The following is a 20,443-nucleotide window of genomic DNA, read 5'->3' on the forward strand; positions in this document are numbered from 1 at the left end:
CCAGGGGGCAGATCCAGTAAGGTGTTCCTTTCGGCTGAGCAGAGGCTGAGAATGTCTTATACATTACAGTCGAACCTCTCTAATACGGACACCGAAGGGACAGAGCGAAGTGTCCGTATTAGAGAGGTGTCCGTATAAAAGAGGTCATTATGATGACGTCACTTTTTTGACTCCACTTACAGTTTTGAGTGTTCAGTAGCTGAAACCAGGCTTACACTCGCCTTTAAACTGCATTTAAGTCTATTAATTCACAGTACAAGAACACTTTCAGTAGCAGACAACATTGTACATATCAGCTACATACGTACATTCGTAGAAAAATCACTGTTTTAAGATGAAACGAGCTACAGCGCAATGCTGCATGTAAAAAGTTTTAACGTCAAGCACAATTCTGAAAGTGTCTTTCGCTATTTTGCAAGTGCAGTTAACAGTAACTGGAGTACAAAATGTAATAGAAAAGATCTATATGCTATCTGTAGTTATTCAAGCCTTTATAAAGGCGGTTATGTTCATCTGTACACATTTTGCAAATTAATTGTTTGGTATACAGCGACTGGGCTTTTGAAGCCACCTTCCATAGCTCATCAGCCAGACTAGACGGGATTTACTCTGTGCAGATTCACCTGATCGCCGGCTGTCCGTAATAGAGAGGTTACGTTTATGTGAATTTACTCTCTGGGGCCGAGATTTACTGTCCGTTGTCCGTATTAGAGAGAGTCCGTATTATAGAGGGTTTTTTTTAAGAAAATATATGAGAATGTTGTCGGGACATTGAAAACTGTCCGTAATATAGAGGTGTCCGTCTTAGAGAGGTGTCCTTACCGAGAGGTTCGACTGTACTTTATTTTGTGTGTATTTCCTGTAAAGGAGACACTTTCTCGGTTAGTTACTTTTGTCTCATAAAGGGACATCTCCTTCTTGAGATCCTGGATCCACACCTGTTGTAACCTGAGAAAACAGCCGACATTTGGCGACGCTACCACTGGTTTGCCAGCGAAATGACGTTTGAGAAACGAGCTCAGAAATTCCATACTGATGACGCTTCACTACCCAGATCTACAATGAGGGACAAAAGTGTTGACACACTTCCGTAAAATGGCCCCTATTTGCATAGTGAATATACTTATCCCCTTCCCTGTTCTACCCCAACCCCTTCCCCCCAAAATCAATGTTGAATTTTGGACTCTCAAGTCTTTTTTTTACTTCAGACAACATTGATTCGGGGGGTCGGGGGATTTACGGCGTTTAAAAGGAATGAAATAATAAATGAATTAAATGTTTGTTAAAAGCACCCGTTTCAAACAAGTGTGTCAACTACTTTTGTCCCTGATTGTAGGTAGTGCTTCTGATTGATTGAAGTAGATTTTCCACACGGCACGACCAATCAGAAGCACTACCAAGATCTGGGTAGGGACGTTAAATAGGGACGTGTTATCAGTATGTAATTTCTGCGCTCGTTTTCCAGACGTGTTTTTGGTGGGGAAACCATTTGTAGCGTCGCCAAATGTCGGCTGTTTTCTCGGGCCACACCTGTTGTGTTAACAAAAATGTCAAGTGACCAGAATTTTTCATGGTTTTGGTACTTTTTACTGCTACTTCTGTGTTATATTTTTCTTCACCACAGAAAGAGAAAAGAACTCCTTTAAAGTTTTTTCTTGTTTCTGCTGAAGGAAGTTTCCTGAAATGACGCCATATATTAAGAGCCAATCTCAGGCGATCCAGCTCCTCAATTTCTCTGCCTCAGATCGGGAAATGGGCAGAAAAAACATTTCCAAAGTAATTTTTGTGGGTGAAATCTGTATAAAAAACATTGTTGGGGTAGATATAATGTTCAGTAAACGACATTTTTTTTTTCAAAAAAGCTTGGTCAAGTGGTACAAACTGACATTTGCCGTCCAAATCTCTCCTATGTCTACACGAAGGGAAATATCCTTGGCTTAAGACCTCATCAGGCATTTCTGTGGAAAAAGGCACCAGCTAGGAGGCATTTTTTGGTGTTATTGTTCGTATATCATAGAACAAGAGATCAAACGAGCAAAGGATAGAGGAGGGGGCGTGAGAAAGAGGGAAGAGACTGCCTTTTTCCCTTCGCCCCCTCTCCTATCGTCTTCTTTTTTGGCCTCTGTTTAGCTTTCGCGCGAGTTTGTCTATTGTTTTACAAACCACAAACGAAATGAAAACCAGAGCCATTTACTCAAGTAGTGGATAGATAAAATACAGCGATTTGTAAGCCGTCCGTTAAATCCTTGACTTGGGTGTGGTCACAGAAGCGGAAAGTGGTAAAGATCCCATGAGAAAAATTCGTGAGAAAGGTGTAACAATAGTCATGCTAAGAAAAAAATTCATTCCCCAATCCCCGATGGGGCTGGCCTTAAAAACAACGGTAGTGCACTCTGTAACAAGGTCATGAAACACGCTCGTTTGTGACACGCCTCTTGCAATATTGCTAAAGTCAATGATGTCCAGAGCATGACTGTTTATAATACCTGGGTGCCAGAGAGTCAAGTCTTTATAGTCTTTATAGTGACCTCTTCGCCACTCGTGCCCTGAAACTTCGGGGTTAACCTCGGTGTAAGAACCTGAGAACTTCTTCTTTGTTTCCCACCTTGTTTTTCTAGGTTCTATTGACTTCTTAGGTTTACGTCACTCGTGAGTGTAACAGGTTCTTACCCCGAGGATGAGCCGAACTTCGGCCGAAGATTTGTCGGCTTGCGGACCGACAACGAAGTAGCCCGCCACACGCACTAGAGAAAAACGATAAATTTTAGTACTGTCACAAGTATGGGCAAAAAACTGTTGGAGTTTTACCTTCACTTCGGACCCCAGATTGACCAACAGCAATTTAATCCTAAAAATATTAAATCAAAAACAAGAGGAAAGGTTATAAGAATTGATATAGTGATCACCCAAGAGAAAATGCTTTAGTCTTTTCTCAAATTCTCTGAACTAATTCATTTAGGAGATTTAGGAGACAAGTCTGGAGGATTTGTATGTGGATATCAAGGCTTTTAAACCGTCAAGATATCAAAACTAAAAACCGAAGCCGGTAAGCGACTTAGACACTTCAAAAGATATCAGACAAGCCCATAACATTGTTTATTGTGGTACAAATTCTCAAAGTACATGATTGATTTCAGGGTAAAGTAAAACTTGATAGAAGGCAATTCACTTTTTTGTAATTGTGTTTAAACAAAAAGAAAGAGACTTATGAGGTCTGCCAGCCATCTATTAACTAAACCCCTGGAACAGTCGGCATTTAATCTGTGTGCTGGAAACAAGATGACGTAACACAAAAGAACAAAAACTATGAAACAATACCAAACAAAGTGGTATTTTGTTTTACGTCATGTGTCTCCAGGTGATTACTCCTGAAGCCTGAGCTCCTGTGAAGTTATTAATAATGTGAGGGTCCTGTATTTTTGTCCAGTTTGTGATATTTGTTACTCCTTTTAGTTTAACTTTTGTAACTGTAACGTGTTGTGGAAATGAATGACTATTGAAAGAAAAAAGTGAGAGCGCAAAAAAGGTTTATGACAAAAGGATGCTATGGAATTTTAAGTTGTACAAAATCAACATTCTACACTCAACAATACACAGTTAGGCATAACAATGTTTCAGTAAACAATGTGGGATAACCTAGGGGACAAGACTGAATGAAAACAAGGTAGTTTCCTTAAAAATAAATATATCAAGCTCAGTTATGAAGCAACTCTTCTTACATCACATCCCAAAGGTTACATTAAAATTTTGTGACGTTTGCTTCAGAGCAGTGAAAACCATGAACTTATCACCTAATTACAAAGGATTTACAGCTACCCACATCACCTTGCAGTCTTGTCCCGAAGGCTTGAAGCCTTAAAACTGGGCAGCATCTAAACTACAGTGGATGTATGCAGCTTGGTTAAGCAGAGTTCTTTTGTTGAAACATTATGCTCAGCTAAATCTAAAGCAAAAACTAAATGCAAATTACTTGAAGATCATCTAAAAATTTCTAACAATAATCCTATAGAATACAACTTTCACTTCCCCACAGTGCAATTTGTTGTCCCCACAAAATTTCGTATAAACGCTGTTTTCAATTTTCTCTGGGGTCTAACAATCATCCGTTGAGAAATTGCAAACAAAACTTATGCAAAATTTTGCGGGGAAGACAAATTGCATCATGGGGAATGTATAAGATGATAGCTACCACCAACTTCTCTTAGACAGAAAAGTTGTCAAATAATCTGGTCCCAGGTATACGGTGATATACCAAGGAATCAAAAAAGCTCTCTCTTAAGTTTTGTCTCCTAACAAAGGCTGTACTATTGTTATCCAACAATACTTGAGACACATGTTAGCAAAGACTTATGAATAAACATGAACCCAGATCCACTGAAGTTGAAATATACTGACACTAACAAATAACTGCTTCAAAAAAATCTCTTGGCTTTTTGTTTGGCAAGCCTAAAAAAATTCCGTTGCTACTATCCTATAAAAGCATTGCTGTATTTTTTCTTGGCGCAGGAAATCTAATTTTTTCATAACTTTCGGCTAACAAACCCTACCTTTCATAGACTAATAGCCCAGTGTGTTATCCTTTGTCTTAAATTTGTAATTTTGGTGTAAAACGTTCACCTTGTATTCCATAACAAAGAAATGTACATCTGTTAAGAATACATATCAGTCAAATGAATGACAGCCACAGGGAGAGCTATCAAAGTGGTACACCACGACTCACAATAAAATCAGTCACTACATCTCTGCATAACCAAGCTACATAAAATCCATTTGATAATTTTTGTAAGAAGTCTCATCACACATAGCTGACCCTTCTAAACACAACAAGCACATAATAACTGACTCTACTTACACCATACTAATAATGAATAAATACGATTGTTATCTCAAGTTTCAACATTAACATTCATCACTTGGTTTAAATTCTATATAAAACCAGGATGGCCTGATTATTGATATTTACAAACTGGATGGGCTTCCAGCATAATTTTCAGAATTGATGCAACTTTATACCAAAGACCCAAATATAAAAAATTATAATCTGAAATTTAATAATTTTCTTTTTGTAAAAAACGTCTCTCCATGGATATTATTCTTTTTAACTACCATTACATTTTAGATTCATTTGTCCATCCCTTTAATTGAACATAAACAACACTGGATACACCTAGCCATACATTTCAACGCGTGTTTCATTGTTCATTATGTCCACTCAAGACCCAGTAAGTTTATAAATGCAAACAAACTTTGCACTTCTGGCGTATGGGAAGTAATGTAAACAAGCAGTGGCAGATCCAAGGGAGGGGCCCAGGTCCTTATTTTTAGACCACACTTAATCCCAAAGGACTGGAAAAAATTTTTTGGAGATTGCCCCCCCCCCCCTTACCTCAGGGTCTGGATGACTAAGGGCCCCCCCCCCCCCCCCCTCCCCTTATCTGAAGGTCTGGATCTGCCATTGACAAGTACATGTTGTGTTTTTGGAAACAGTTCCAGAGCAATAAATTAAAAAACACAGATAATATTCTAATATAGAAATGCAGCTGTAAACTAGTGTGTTTGCATGCATTTACAAACTTAACAGACTTGTGGTGACACTGTGTAAGTTAGCTGGACTAAAACATTCACAAAAGACAGTAAGGTTTTGTCATCGAGAACTGAAACACAGAAATATTCACAAGCTGGTTTCAACAGTGAAGTGTAAAATTCCTTTGTGACAATCCTGTTTTTTTCTTAAATTGAGAGAAATATAATCAACCCAGACTTTATAGACAAAAAAAAACCATTTTGAAAGCATCTAGGTGCATCCATGTAATTAAATTCAGGAACAAAAACATATCTAACATAAATAACAGGAACAACCCATGAACTGATCAAAAATAAAACAAATTATAATAATAATTAATGATAGCTATTTTACTACTCTTTATGTGGGTGTCGCGGCATTACAGGCGATCCTTGACCACTAGCACCACTCTTATTTCCATTGCCGTCCTGATCACTGCCGCCAACTTCTTGATCACTGAACAAGGGGTTAACAACTGTCATATCACCCGTCTGTAAAGTGAACAATAATCAACTCGGTTGGTAAATCCAAACTCTTGGTAATAATATCTTTCATAGTACCTGATCAAGTATTTTTAATGTTAATTCCAAAGGCAAAGGCAAAGGCCATGATGTGAATAGGCGGTCATTCAGTATACCTAATGACGTCAAAGCTAAGGATTCCAGTGTCACAGACTGAATTGACTTGAAATATTATTGTTAACCCTTTAAGCCCCACTATCCACATACAAATTCTCCAAACTGATCTCCATACATTTCCTTGAAGAATTAGTTTAGAGAATTTAGTGAAAGGTCAAATATTTTTCTCTTTGTGATCATTTTGTTAATTCTTGTAGACTTTGCTCACGATAGTCTACGGATATCATTAGGAGAAAATTGATTTTGAGCACTATTAGGACTTAACGGGTTAAGAGCCTCCTTAAACCCATGGCAGGGGTGACTTTTTTGTGCGCATTAGTCAACACCTGAAATTCTGAACCAAACTATTGCATCATTTCTCAACAGCTGTATAATAATAGCTACACAATAAAATATCTCTAGTGAAGGTCAAATGCACTTGAGTGGGGTCTGATTTGTTTGATCATCCAAAGCATTTTCCAAAGAACTTACTGGAGCCAGTCCATGACATTCATAGACAGTATAATCCTCCTCATCTCCTTCATCACTGTTCTCCTCCTCATCATCAAGAGTTTCGCCTTTTATGCTTCCCTTTGTTCCACTAGCCCTATTAACAGAGAGATTTTCTCATTATGGAGAATAAAATAAATTGTCTTTAATTAATAGGGTAACACATTAGTGTCCTACAATAAGGATTCACGTCTCGAAAATAAACAGAGGTTTAGAGTCCCAACTGGCCGAAGGATTTTAACAGTTGGCTATTAAAGTGTGACTGAAGAGATAAACTTGCAACTACTGCGAACAAGTCCAATTCGCAGTTGGGGTGGGGAATGAACTTAGGGTGTCCAGTTGCAGAATGCAATTATTTCAGCTCTCTATCCCCTCTCAACACTGCCTCCTCATAATTCTCCTTTATGAGTAGCATGCAGGTCTCAAGTATCAGCTCTGAGGATCCATGTTTCACTTATTAACTTTAATGAGGGTGTACTGATTAATACCAAATCCATTTTTGAGTCATTCATCATCATTGACATTGCTGTTTAAAGGCTTGTTGAAATGTATACCAAGGCCCAGCTAAACAATCCATGGTAAAAAATTTATTATAATTTTATTATTTTTTTATGTTTGATTGTTTAGCCAGGGTTTAACAGGGCTTCATTACAAGAAAGTCACTGAATTTTGCATTGGACCAAATCCAGATGATTAAATCACTAAACAGGGTATGACCTTCAACTACTACTAAAAAATAAATTAACTATTTACATGAAAAAACAAACAAACAAACAAATTAAAAACAATAATGTCTGATTAACTGTTGCACCAACAGTTCAACAATTGAATGGGAAATGTACTACATTCCTCACTCACTTTTCCATGGCTGACAGTTGACTTTTGGTCTGTTGATAATGATAAATCTCTGCACTGTAATCAAGTTTATGGTCTCCCTATAACAGAAAAAAACAGTGTAAACACCATGATTCTGCAGCCAAAAAAGCTCTTTGCTTTTTTATTGCTTAGAAGCAACAAAAAAACCAACCAAGCCATACTGTTATTACAGTTGAACCTCCCATGAGCAACCACCCAAAATTTGAAGACTGACTGGTCCTTTATGGGAGGTAGTCATTTACAAGAACTTGACCTCAGGAGGTCCCTTCCGAGAAGAGGTCCAGACACATCTGATTTATGGTAGATAATATAATGCATGCAATTTCCAAGTTACGATATGTGTAATTCCATGTTGTTGTCAACAGTTCTTCCTGAGCTGTACTCTAAGTAACACAATAAATGGAGTGAACATTGAGATCAGACCATCTGCGAAGTTGTGGCTTACAAGAGGTAAAAAACAGTGGAAAATAATAAAACCAACAGTCCTGAAAAGTTGTTGTAGTTGTTTACAGGAGGTGGTCGTTTATGAAAGTTTCCAACTGTAAGGCTTCAACTGGGAAAATTTTGTTATTTTGAGTAGGTGGGCGCTTATGGGAGGTGCTGGCTTACAAGAGGTGGTCGCACATGGAGGTTCAACCGTATTATCATCATCACCATCATTATTATTATACCATTATTATTGTACCTGAGAAACCTGAGGACCTGGTTTAGCAGCTCCATAAGCAGCAGAGTATTCTGCCTCACTTACAGCCTTTGCTGTGGTGTGTAGTCTATTAAAATGAAAAAGAGTATTAATATATAACACCTCATTTTACTTAACCTAACGCAATAAACAAAGCACAAATTGCCCACCTCTGCTTAATTTCTATGTGCTAAGATGTAAGCTTTTTACATTTGGCTTTTCAGAAGCAAAGGAACTATCCCGAATATTGGTAATTTTGAGTCTTTTTTTAAACAACATAAAGAAGAAACAGAACCTTTTTCTATTTCGTAACTTTTTTATTTTTCTAGACATATTTTCTTCTTCAATCTGGTGTTTGTACCTTTCCTGATTTCAATTTAATTTTTCAAGACCCATTTATCCCCCTTAAAAATTATTTTCAGTGTGTTTTCAGCAGAGGGAAACGCGTTTTTCTTCTTTATCTTTTTGATAAGAGGTGTTATTGTTATTTTGTTATTGTTATTATTGTTTTCTTTTCTTTTTTCTTTTCTTTGTTGTTCATTTTGTTCATCTAGTTTGTCCTGTAATTTTTCTTCTTATCGGTGTAAGTAGCTGTGTTCCAAGCCTCCAACGTAAAAATAATGGCAAATGCTCTCAGTCATTTTAAAAAACAATATTAAATGTCAAAAGTCTTGATAAAGAATGTTTCTCTTGACATCTTACTTTTACTAAAGGATTTCTCCAATATTTACATTATTTATCTTACACAGAAAACAATAAGAGCAGGATCAAAATATACATGTGGATTGAAGTATATAATCAGAGCAGCCAGAAGTTGGTCTGCATGTTTATGTAAAATGATTACATGTATCACAGGAAAACGTCTTTTAAAGCTATATTATATGGACTCTTTCACTCTTACACACACAAATTTAACTTCCTTTATTTAATCTCAAACTACTCAAAAATAAAATTAAGGAAACAAACTTTCTTGATTAAAAAAATCAAAAGTTTACTTACTTATACCAGCAGTACCCTGCCAAGGCTAATCCAGCGATCCCAGCTACACTGCAGCCAATGACTATAACTACGGATGAAAACATGCAAAATTATATATTACTTAAGCCTCACTTGTTGTGCTTTCTAAGATGAAATCTAGCATTATGATACTTACTACAGTACTCATATGGAGAGAGAGTGCCCATATCATGCTCACAAGAATTAAAGAGAGCATGAATAAGTATGGTATGTTCCTATAACAACAGCCCTTGATTGCAAAAATGTCATGCATCTTAATCAAAGATGTCAGATAGAATTAAGGGGCAAGCACTAAGTAAAACAAAAATGCTAGTCAACGTCTGAAAACTCAAATCAAGTGAATGTTTCTTAATTTTCCCTCAAAGTTGCATTATTAAGGATATTCAGGGCTTCACTGATAATAATAACAATAATAATAATAATAATAATAATAACGATAATATACGCTTATCTGGCGCCTTTCTTTCTTTCTCTTAGTTAACCAAAGTGCTTTACAATCAGTACTAATAGTAATAAACCTGATAAAATATTACAACAACTTAATTGTTAAAAAAAAAAAAATAAAATAAATAAAATAAATAAATAAATAAACAAAAATAAACGAATGAATAATAATTCATAATAATAATCCAATGATAATGGAGTCATGACTACTCCAAAACATCGGATTTTATCTTTTGTTTTTATTGTTTTATGCAACAATAATAATAAAAAAAACAAACACAAAATTATAACTGAAAAGCATGCTTAAAAAGAAATGTTTTGATTTTTGATTTGAAAGCGCTCAGCTCACAACATGTGCGTAAACTGACTGGCATGGAATTCCCTATCTTAGGAGCTGCGTGTGAAACCATAGGTTTTAAGGTTATAATTGGGCTGAACTAGGTGTCCTTTATCTACAGAATGCAGAGTTCTTGTTGGTCGATAACAAACTAACAGTTCTTGCATATAAGGCAGTGCTACATCATTAAGTGATTTAAATGTAAGAATTAATTCTTTCTGGAATAGGCAACTAAAGAAGAGACCTTAAAATGGGTGAAATATGTTCATGTTTCCTAGTACCTGTCAAAAGACGTGCAGCAGAATTTTGCACAATCTGAAGTTTGTTAATATGATTCTGTCGAAGCCCAGATAAGAGAGAGTTACTGTAGTCTAGTTTTGACGTAATAAATGTATGTATTAAAATCTTGCAGTGAGTAGATGATACATATATTTCCTAATTTTAGCGATATTGCTCAGATAAGAGTTATGGGATGAGTGCAGATAGCTGTGTGACCTCAGACCATACCCGTTTTTGTTGTGAATCACATCAATACTTTCAAGTACTGTCTTGAAATTCTGCCTACTTTGCTCTCCCTTTTATTTCAAAAGCCAGGCACAAATTTTTCACACAGTATGTGTGACATTTATGCTCTTTAGTACAGAGCCACTCTCTAATGAGAACAGATAATGGAAAAGGCACAACAACAGCCAATGTTTTGGAAAAAATATTCCTGATGTTATGGAAAACTATGAATCAAGGGACAGTTTTCCATTGTCTTCACTCTTAAAGGTCATGATACACATAAAAATACTTTGTCATGTACAAGGTTGCCACACATCGGAAAGCAAAAGCATTCATTGTTTTTCTGCCTTTCACTGTTCTCTAATGACTGCAAGACAACAATTATTGTTGTCTTGCAGTTCACAAAGAAAGAAAGTGAGAGTTTAAGCCAATCACAAGGCTAGTTTTAGCCCCTGGGAAACCGTCAGTAATCATATAGTCTCGTACAATCATTTTCTCAAAACTGGGAAATTGTGGACGTCGATAAGAGGAAAATTTAGGGATGTTTTAGTGGTCAAGAAATGCTTCTAGATAAAAATATTTAGATGGTAAAGGTATTTTCCCAGTGGAAATCCAAGTGATTTGAATCACTGGGATACAAAATGACAGCAAAAACTTGAGGTAAGCGATCAGTTAAAATCTAGGCATCTCTTACTTGGATGGCCATGTTAGTTCTAGTTCTTGTCTTGATCAATCAACGAGTGAGAATTGTGTTATTCAATCAAAAGCTATGTTCCTCTCGAGTTGATTGAACCAGTGTGTAGAGTGACAAGAATTTCGTGCAACATTCAAAGTGCATTTTTAGTGTACGAACTACATAAACTTTTACCCTCCAAACCAACCAACCTTTGAATGGCTCAAAAGATCATAAAGTAGCCGAGTCCCATCCCCAATAGGAAACACAAAACAGTGTCTTCAATTAGAGAATAATAGTGCTTTATGTTTTTAAAGAAATTTTCAACCTTCTTCTGCTGGCTGACAATATTTTTGCTTCACCAGAATTATCTTGAAGTATATATGTAGATCTAGGCTGCATTATGTATACTATGTACAGAGGGTTTACCTTTTATTTCTGTGTTTTACTTAAACATTCACAACTAAATTTTGGAAGATAAAGCCTGGTTTCCAAATTTTGATATGATCCGTTCAGTCACTTAAAATGCTGAAGAAACCATCGCAGTGATTGAAGCAATCATATGAAAACAGCTCTGAAATGGCTGCAACAATCTTTGCTTGACCCATCACTTAATCACACCTAGAAAAGTAAGGGTGGCGCACTGGTGAGAGCACTCACCTCCCACCATTATGACCCTGGTTCAAGTCCCAGCGTCAACACCATACGTGGGTTGAGTTTGTTGTTGGTTCTCTCCTTTGCTCCAAGAGGTTTTTCTCTGGGTACTCCAGTTTTTCCCTCTCCTCAAAAACCAACATTTCCAAATTCCAATTTGACCAGAAATCAGGTAAACAAAGAACAAATATGTGGATGCGCAACCTCCAAATCATTATTTATTTAACTACAGGTAGCTGCATAATTTTAGGTCTGCCTTCCATATTTAATTGCTTTGATAACTGATCAACCATTTCTAGATCAAAATCATAGCGATCATATGGAAAAAAGTTAACCATATTTTGATTTAAAAGTTAAGTATGCCTTAAGAGCAGGAGCCCATAACCTGGGGCGAGCAACTTCCGTGTGCTCGTGTTATGGCGTCTTAACGGCCAGTTTATTTTTAGACTGATTTTGGCGCAAATTTAAAATATGTCTTAATCCCCCACAAACCAGTCAACAAAACCTAGAGACCTAAAAATGATATTTTTTGCCTTTTAAATAATGTTTTTTGATATCTCAGACTTCAACTGCGCTCAAAGACGTGGCCAAAAATGTGTCAAAAAACAAACCAGGCCATAAAATCACTGTGACATAGGCCTAGAATGAGAGTTACTCGCTCTGCATTATGGACTCCTGTCGAGAGTTCACTGTTTGCCCTTCTAGGAGTTCTGTAAAAATGCTCTCTAGGTAAAATCCAGTTTCGAAGTTAATGAAGATCCCTGCTTGACCATAAAACTTTTCCACAAAACTGTTAAAAGCTTATTCCATCTTATCTGTTTAAAGCAGCTTATTTTATTCCCTACCTTTCATAAAAAAAGATTCTAAACACACAGTAACCATCCTTTAAACAAAATCAAAATATTTGTCACTTCTAAGCTTATTTCACTGCTTGCTATTTCAACCAATCAAACAAGAATGAACATAACAACAATATTCCAAAGCTATTAATGTTGAAACAATAACACACAATTATTTCTATTTAGAAACAGGGGAAACATCTGCCAACTTATTGTATAAAGTTGAAGAAAAATTAATAGAATCAAATTGAATTGTTGCATTTGAAAATTTGGAGGTACAGTTAACTAAAAACAGCAATATTATAAAATTAAACAATAATAAAAAATTCTCATATCTATGAAACAGAATATTGAAAAGAAATTATTCTATGAAAAAATAATAAATCTTTCCTTTTTACAAGCATTTTCAGAAAAAAATATCTAAACTTTGACTCAAAAAACTGTTCTTAATTTTGAATTATCTACAAAATGCATAGAAGTCAGTTTTTTTTCCGGCAAAAGTTAGTTCCTGAAATGAGATACGAAGTTTATATAACGAGATAAACGTTTGTGAATTGCTTCCTAGTCTTGTACAAAATTTCATGGGTTTCGTTTTTTTTTGTACAAAACTGATATTTTAAACCATATTCATCACATTAAATTGGCATGTCACTAGTTAAAAAACAGCCTATAGGATTCTAGTTTTTTTATTCCGAAATGTAACAAAACTAAAAAAAAGTGGGTTTCTTTTTAAGCCTCTCAGAAACAAAATGCATCGTAAAAACAAAAACAAGAGTAGCCTAATAAACTAAGCACAAGCTGCTATAACGGAGTGCCCAAAGGAGTAAGAAGCATAGCACAGAAAAGAATTAAATGATAAAGAATAAACTGCATTTTAAGCATCAAATATTGCAACACAACTGAAAGAACTACATCAAAACATTGTACACATTGACACAAAGTACACATGAACTGACGCAACACGGAAGCTGGATGACGATCGCCGAAGATAGCCTATTTATACAAAGAATTCTACCTGGAGACTAGAAACAAGAACAGTTTTCTACAGGATTTTGGTTGAAATGAGTTACCGCTTAATTACTTCCCACTAGCTAGGAAATGGAATTTATTATCCTTTTTCACCAACAGAGTTTGATAGCAGGAAGCGAAATAAAGTACGTGTTTTTGGAAACTACAACTGATTTCACACAGTTGACAATCTTCGGTAAACCATTACAGCGATAGTCTTTGAAAATAATACTAATGAATTCCTAGCGCTAAAAAAAATCACAACCTTGCTTTTCTTTCAGAAACACTGAACAAAAATTCGCGCGAAGCAACCTACAATAGTGTGATATGTGATGGATGGACCATTACTACGGGTTTACTTTTTTTGTGATGAAATTTAAAAAAATGGAAATAAGATTAAAACAGAACAACCGCCCACAATCTTGTAAAATATTCCAAAACTCTTGGAAAAATCATAATTCAAAATATCTTTTTAAAAATCTCTTCGTTGAAAAAGCTCACGTTGAACATATTTTTAAATTTGGAAATAAAAAACTACATAAGTATATATATTAACAATAATAATAAAAAGAAAAATCACTTACATAAAAAGTAAATGTCGTCTAATTCAGCTCTCGCTAGGGTGTTTTTCACCTTGAGGACGTTAGGCGGGGGTGTCGAGGATATATTTGAATCAGGAATGCTCGGTTTTTCAACACCGATCGAAGCTTCCAGGTTCGATTGCTCGGCGGGTCGAGCCAATTTATTTTGGTTAGCTTTTGCTAAACTGTCTCTTGTAGCATGCCGCTGATCTTTGCTTCTCAGAGAATCAATATTTAATCGTTCCTCTAGGTTTGTTCTTCTGTGATGCGGCGTTCGTTCTCCGTCGTTACTTCCTTGCCTCGTATCTTCATTCTCAGACGCTTGTCTAGCATCAGTGTCTTCTAGCGAACTTACATCTACATAACTATTTTCTCTACTCTTTCCTTGTGTATCCGAGTTGAAGTGTTCGCGGCGTGCGGTTACCAAATCTGTTTCTTCATCATCACTTAATTTCGTCGCTTTCGTTGGATCGCTTTTTGTTCGTTCCAAAACTTTCTGCAATTCAATTCCATCGGTTACCACTACATCTTCGTTTCTAGCCCCCTTCTGCTCTAGGCCTGAAAAATTAAAAAAATCCCATGCAAAAATCGACAATGCTCAAGTCGGTTGATGTTAAAAATACAAGGAGAACAAATTATGCAGATTTATGATAGAGATAGGAATAAAATTTGGGTCGATGCCCCATTCCCCCAGATTCTCAGTCTCTAAACATAAAATAATCTTTATTTGCATTTGTAAAACCTTGAAAATGGTTCACTTCTTTTGCAACGAGAAACTGTAAAATTGCAGTTCGAAAACCGATATGCGGTAAAATTGTCATTAGTGCCGCGAAACGTTACCAGTATGCAGTGGCCATGTTTGAATTTCATTTTGATTTGAACTGAATACATGCTAACTTAAACTATATCTACGTCCACTTCACATGTTTTTCAGTTCCGTCTTTTACAAACCACCCCAACATTTAAGGGAAATTTGCATTGAGTGAATGACAAAATTGGTTCAGAAGATTTTAAAATTCCCACAAGACCCTTTAGTTTATTCATTAGAGAAATCTGAATATTTGTAAGGGCGGCGAAGCGTAAAATACGGAAAATTCAACGCGCCTCGAAGAAAACAAAAAATATTATTTTCACTTCGGTAGGGGAAAAGAGAACACATAACACATGTTATCAAAATCTACTGGCAAATAAATCAAATTCAAGCAGAAAAGGCTCGCAATAAAGAATGTCAGTATGTAAACAAGCTACTCGGTTTTCGGTTCAAACAGAACGCTCCTCCATCATATCATCGAATGAAAAATCCTTGACCCCAAGACGCAACTCTAAACGAAAACCAAAATACGCTTTCTTATATACCATCTATCAAGTTAGTATTTCAAAGTTTGTCATTCACATAATATTTGCCACAAGAAATGGCTCTAAGTTCGACCATGCGTTTACCATACTACAGCCCATGTACCTGCCACTATACACGTCCATCGTGTCGGTACCAGTTTAAAAAATAGCCTTGAAACGAAAACAAGCGGAGCATCAAATTGTACAGTACTTACCTCCTGTATTTAAAATCCCCTGGACGAGTAAAAGACAAAGAAAAAGAGCGAAGGGGTTCGAATTCATCGCTGCCAAATCACCGCACCATTTTCGACCATTTTCAAACTTTCGAACATCCGACAGATCTTCGCGAACGGCTGTTTAGCACGCGCGGGATGCCGGGAATTTGATCGCTAATTTGCATAAGAAATGATATGCGGCAGTTTTTTCTTTGATCTGAAACAGGGCAAACATCACCGATACGGACCTTCCAATATTAAAAAAAAAACCCGCAAGCGTTTCAGTTCACGATATCAAACGTTACGTTCGCATGAAGCAAAAATATATATATATTTTAACCTAAAGTAAAGGACGGCCGCTGAGGCGAGAATCAATTAAGTATTGTTTCGGCACAGATTTAGCGCGGAATTGAACAATTTGCATTGAACACGGAATTTCGCGAGCGCCGACCGTGTCTTTCTTGACCTTACTTGGATTCAAAGCAAACCACACGCCAGGCGAGATAAAAATAAGGCAAAAAGGGGGTAATACAATAACTTTATTATTATTATTATTATGAATATAGTCAGTTGTCTATGAAAAAGAAAGAGGTTGAATGCAAATGTTGTTTTTCAGCAAAATTGGACTCGTCACTGCCCTTGGGGAATGAATCTTATTGGTGAAGATTTTATTCATTTACGTCAGGATTTTTAAAGGATATTGTCCTTACGAAACAAAGTTAGTCAACCAATCAAATAGCAGCAATTTCGATCGAAATGAGCTTTAAAACCGAGCTAAGAATAACAGTTGACAAAGAAAGCAAAAGAATTGGATGGTTGTGTATGTTTGTTCTGTGGCAAAGAAGGGCTACTTAAAATATCCATGGCAGCAAAGATGATTATCTGAAAGAATGCGGTAATTCATACAAGCAGGTCTTGCTACCTATTGTCTTGATAAAAAGCCTCAATTACTTCCCAACAATAAACAAAAAAAGCGGAAAAACAATCTTACAAATTGCTCTTGATCCAGTGGTTTCTTACACGAATGCTTAAGAACAAATTTGAGCAAGAACCTCTTCCTTTTACGAAGTACGTGGGGACTCGTTATGACCTGCACGTACACCATAGATGAACGTAAAGTAAGGTCAAGTAAGAATACCCAAGGGAACTTAGAAGTTCTTTAAATCTGTTTTTGTCCTTTTTGTCGCATGACAAATCTCATTAAAAATAGTTCTAAAGTTCAGCCCACAAGAAAACAAATTATGCTAAGCGCCAACGAATGAACTGAACTGCAATACCGTGTTAAGTCACTTCAGTTATATGCTATCCAGGGGTAGTTGAAGAACTGCAGAAAAAACTTGAAACGGACTTTTCTTATCGTAGTTAACAGACAACAACAGAAACAAGTTCGCTTTATCATTTTCGCTGAGGGCAGGCGACATCCACACAATTCCACTTACCCCGATAAATAACGTTACATTTACAAACTTGGTCAAACTTTAATCATGCGGTTTCCGTCCGCTACGTGCGCCCGTACGGAAACAAATCGGTGGATGTATTGGGAAACAGTGCGAAAAGAAGCTGATACGGACATAACTTTCAAAGTTTTGTAGATAAACAGTAAACGGCCCTCTGCCGTGTTGAAGCAGCCGAGATAGGCTATCGCAGTATAACTGATGCCCCTAAAGAAGACGATAGTCATTAGGCTAACTTGAAACACGCAATTAAGCGCACGAAAAGTCACGATAAGTATAGTATTTGCCATTAAAACAGTACGGAAGCTATGCGACAATCTCAGACAGATTCGTCAACGTATTTGGTTCAATTATCACTCCCCGCAGATACACTTCAACCTCCCGGAAGCGATACATCGCCAAAAATGTCCAGATTAGGTGGTCGCGCTTAAAGCAGGTGGTTAGGGTCATTTCAATAATATAGTTCTCTGACTGTGGGGAAAACTGATTTTCGTCATTCCGATAAATAGCCGCGAGGTGGTCGTGCTTAGAGGTTCGAAGGTAGAAAAGGCGTGGCAGCATTTATTTCCGAATACTTCAATAATTCTGTCTCTGAAAAACACACTGAGAGTCGAATACAGCTGTAAATGAACGGATAGATAAAACGATGTCTGCGTCAACTTTTTTCCAAACTTAGGCGTTATTGTCTATTTTGAACTGAGCACAATACGGTCTATCAGAAAATGCACCACATTGTAGATCTGATTTGTTTCAATATCTTGTAAAGTATTTAGATGCAAAGACCTAACAATATCGATGTGCACTAAGAGAGAAAAAAGCTCTTTCTCTCTTGTGTACACATTGTACCACTTCGTTATGTTGGTTTCATTTCAGTTTGTTTGTTTGTTTGATTTTTGCTGTATGTGTCAACGATTTTACAACACAGGCAACGCAAATCGGTTGACTGTGATCCAAGACTCATGAGTTCACGAGCCTGGGGCTTTTTTAATTTCTTTACACAAGGGCTATCACCAAAACAAGACTCGGAAAACTTGTCCTGTGATGAAATTTCTAGTTCTTACTAATTCTTAAAATAGCTTCTGCAATATTGTTCAGTGGAACCTCGATATAACGAACCTCTATATAATGAATAGCGAACGATTTTCTTTACCCGAAAATAGTAAAATATACGAAAAAGAACCTCGATATAATGAAAGCTTGTCAGTCTTTCGGCCATTCAATTTTTTTATAAAGTCAATGAATAATTGTGAATTCCAATCCTGAGCGAAAAAAAATTGCCTACAAAAAGCGAATTTTAAAACGATTACCGAGTACTACTGACTTGTCACTCTACTTATGACCTAACTGAACAGAAATAAAGCTATTTATCAACGATTCCGGATATATTCGCGATGGGAATTCGAACTTAATTTTCTTTTCTCTCTAATCTCAGTCTATTAAGCGTACGTACACACGATGCCGGACCTTTATTTTGCAAACATGATAAAATTAAAATAGAAACCGAGGATATTGATCTATCCAGGTGCACCATTACGATTGATCCAGTTTACCATTGACTTCAAAACTCATTCATGGTAGATACCAGGCCGCTCCTGTACATACCGCAAACTATTCAAACCTGACTTTTCCGTAATAAGAAATAAAAAGGTGTATAACGAACTCGATCAGTTTTCGTCCAATCGTCACTTTATTTAACCTTGGACTAAACGCAATAATTAATGAAGCCAATATGCTGAAGACTTATTTAGCTGTCAAATGCATTACAAAAATGGGGCATATTTGTCTGATCTCGCCTGTATGCCCACGCAGACGATATAAAATGCGCTTTTCATTAAAAAGCTAACACAAATATTAGTTAGATACCTACGTCACTAATTCATATGGCTGATATCGCTATTTGTATATAGCCTACCTGCTTGATAGGGATTTAAATTGCCTTGGTTTCAGAATGTGGTTTCTTTAACTGCAATCAAACGCTTCTTCGGTCTAAGTTTTTTTAGCTGTTATTTGTTTAAATATGGCTTTATTTCTTTTCTCAGATAACTGTTCGATAAATGGCTTTGTACCGAGAACAGAAGAAAACTTTCTGATATCAGTCATATAATGAATGTGTCATATGGTTGCTAATTCTTTGACAGTATTTCGACATAATTGAAGCACAGGGCTATTCTAATCTCTATCAAGCTTTTACCATAAAAAAATACCGACAACCGCAATTTTTATTAAAGTTATAAAAAAGACTAATATACCTGTAGCCTCGTCTCGGATTATACCAACAAAGGGTCAAGTTTATCTTTTTTATATAATTATCGCTTTTTTAAATACAGAGTTCTTCTCGTTTCTTCCATACTTAAACACACTGAGATTGCCTGTACGGAAATGACCGCATTTTCACCAAAAAAATTGTCCATTTTACCAGTGTATCCGGCACGTGAGCTTATATAAAGTGCGTTCTGTTTCTCTTGTACTGGGCCAATATCAAAATGGACTAACTGAAGGTGGTGGTTTTTCAATAGGTTAGCGAAAAAACAACTCTGCACGTGCGGTACACCTCTGTTGTCCATACTCTCGTCGCCGTCGGTCATTGCACGAGTAAGACGAGAAAATCACGCCCTACGGAGAACGTAAACAAGCGACAATGAAATTTTTTCTCTCTTTTTTTGAACCTGGATTAGCCTGAATTCCATCCGATTACTTCGAGTCGTTTTCTCCTCTCAGCAACTTACTGAGGAAGTAATAACGACTCGAAGTAATCAGATGAAATTCAGGCTAAACCTGGATGTAGTTCTTACGAATTCAACTCCAATAGAGTTCGTCTACAGTTAACAAAGTAAGCGACCTGGAATTATCGCGATGAAGATTAAAAGAAGGTGATTTCACTTTTTAAGAGACTTTTTTGCCGCTGTCGCCGTCTTGGTAATTGTCTTACCAGGGTTAATTACATCATTCATTTCTATTAGTGAGGTTAAAAGAAAAAAAAAGCAGAACATGTTTCCCATTTTTTCGTATGTATAAAAAAACTTGTTGTCAAATGGAAAACAAAAGATGAAATGTTTGGGCACGCTCAAAGACCACCCTGCAGACAACCCTCCGGACACCAGCCCGTCGACAAGGTGGCGAAAAGACGGCGTTTT

At 36.6% G+C, this 20,443-nt stretch overlaps 2 protein-coding genes across 2 annotated transcripts in view; one reads left to right on the forward strand and one right to left on the reverse strand.

Annotated features, from left to right (window-relative positions):
* The window catches only part of LOC140937809 (zinc finger CCCH-type with G patch domain-containing protein-like), a 204,926-nt gene that overhangs the window by 168,337 nt on the left and 16,146 nt on the right, over nt 1-20,443 (forward strand). The gene's annotated exons all lie outside the window — the stretch shown is intronic.
* On the reverse strand, nt 5,592-16,015 carry LOC140937806 (uncharacterized). The gene is made up of 7 exons (XM_073387377.1): nt 15,856-16,015; nt 14,309-14,863; nt 9,248-9,314; nt 8,252-8,336; nt 7,549-7,625; nt 6,673-6,787; nt 5,592-6,054 (listed from the first exon to the last, which is right to left on the reverse strand). Exons 1-7 carry the CDS (start codon nt 15,920-15,922, stop codon nt 5,917-5,919), a joined length of 1,104 nt encoding a protein of 367 aa, XP_073243478.1. The 5' UTR covers nt 15,923-16,015; the 3' UTR covers nt 5,592-5,916.

Source organism: Porites lutea, chromosome 5 (assembly GCF_958299795.1).
Source record: "Porites lutea chromosome 5, jaPorLute2.1, whole genome shotgun sequence".
Taxonomy (NCBI): Eukaryota; Metazoa; Cnidaria; class Anthozoa; order Scleractinia; family Poritidae; genus Porites; species Porites lutea.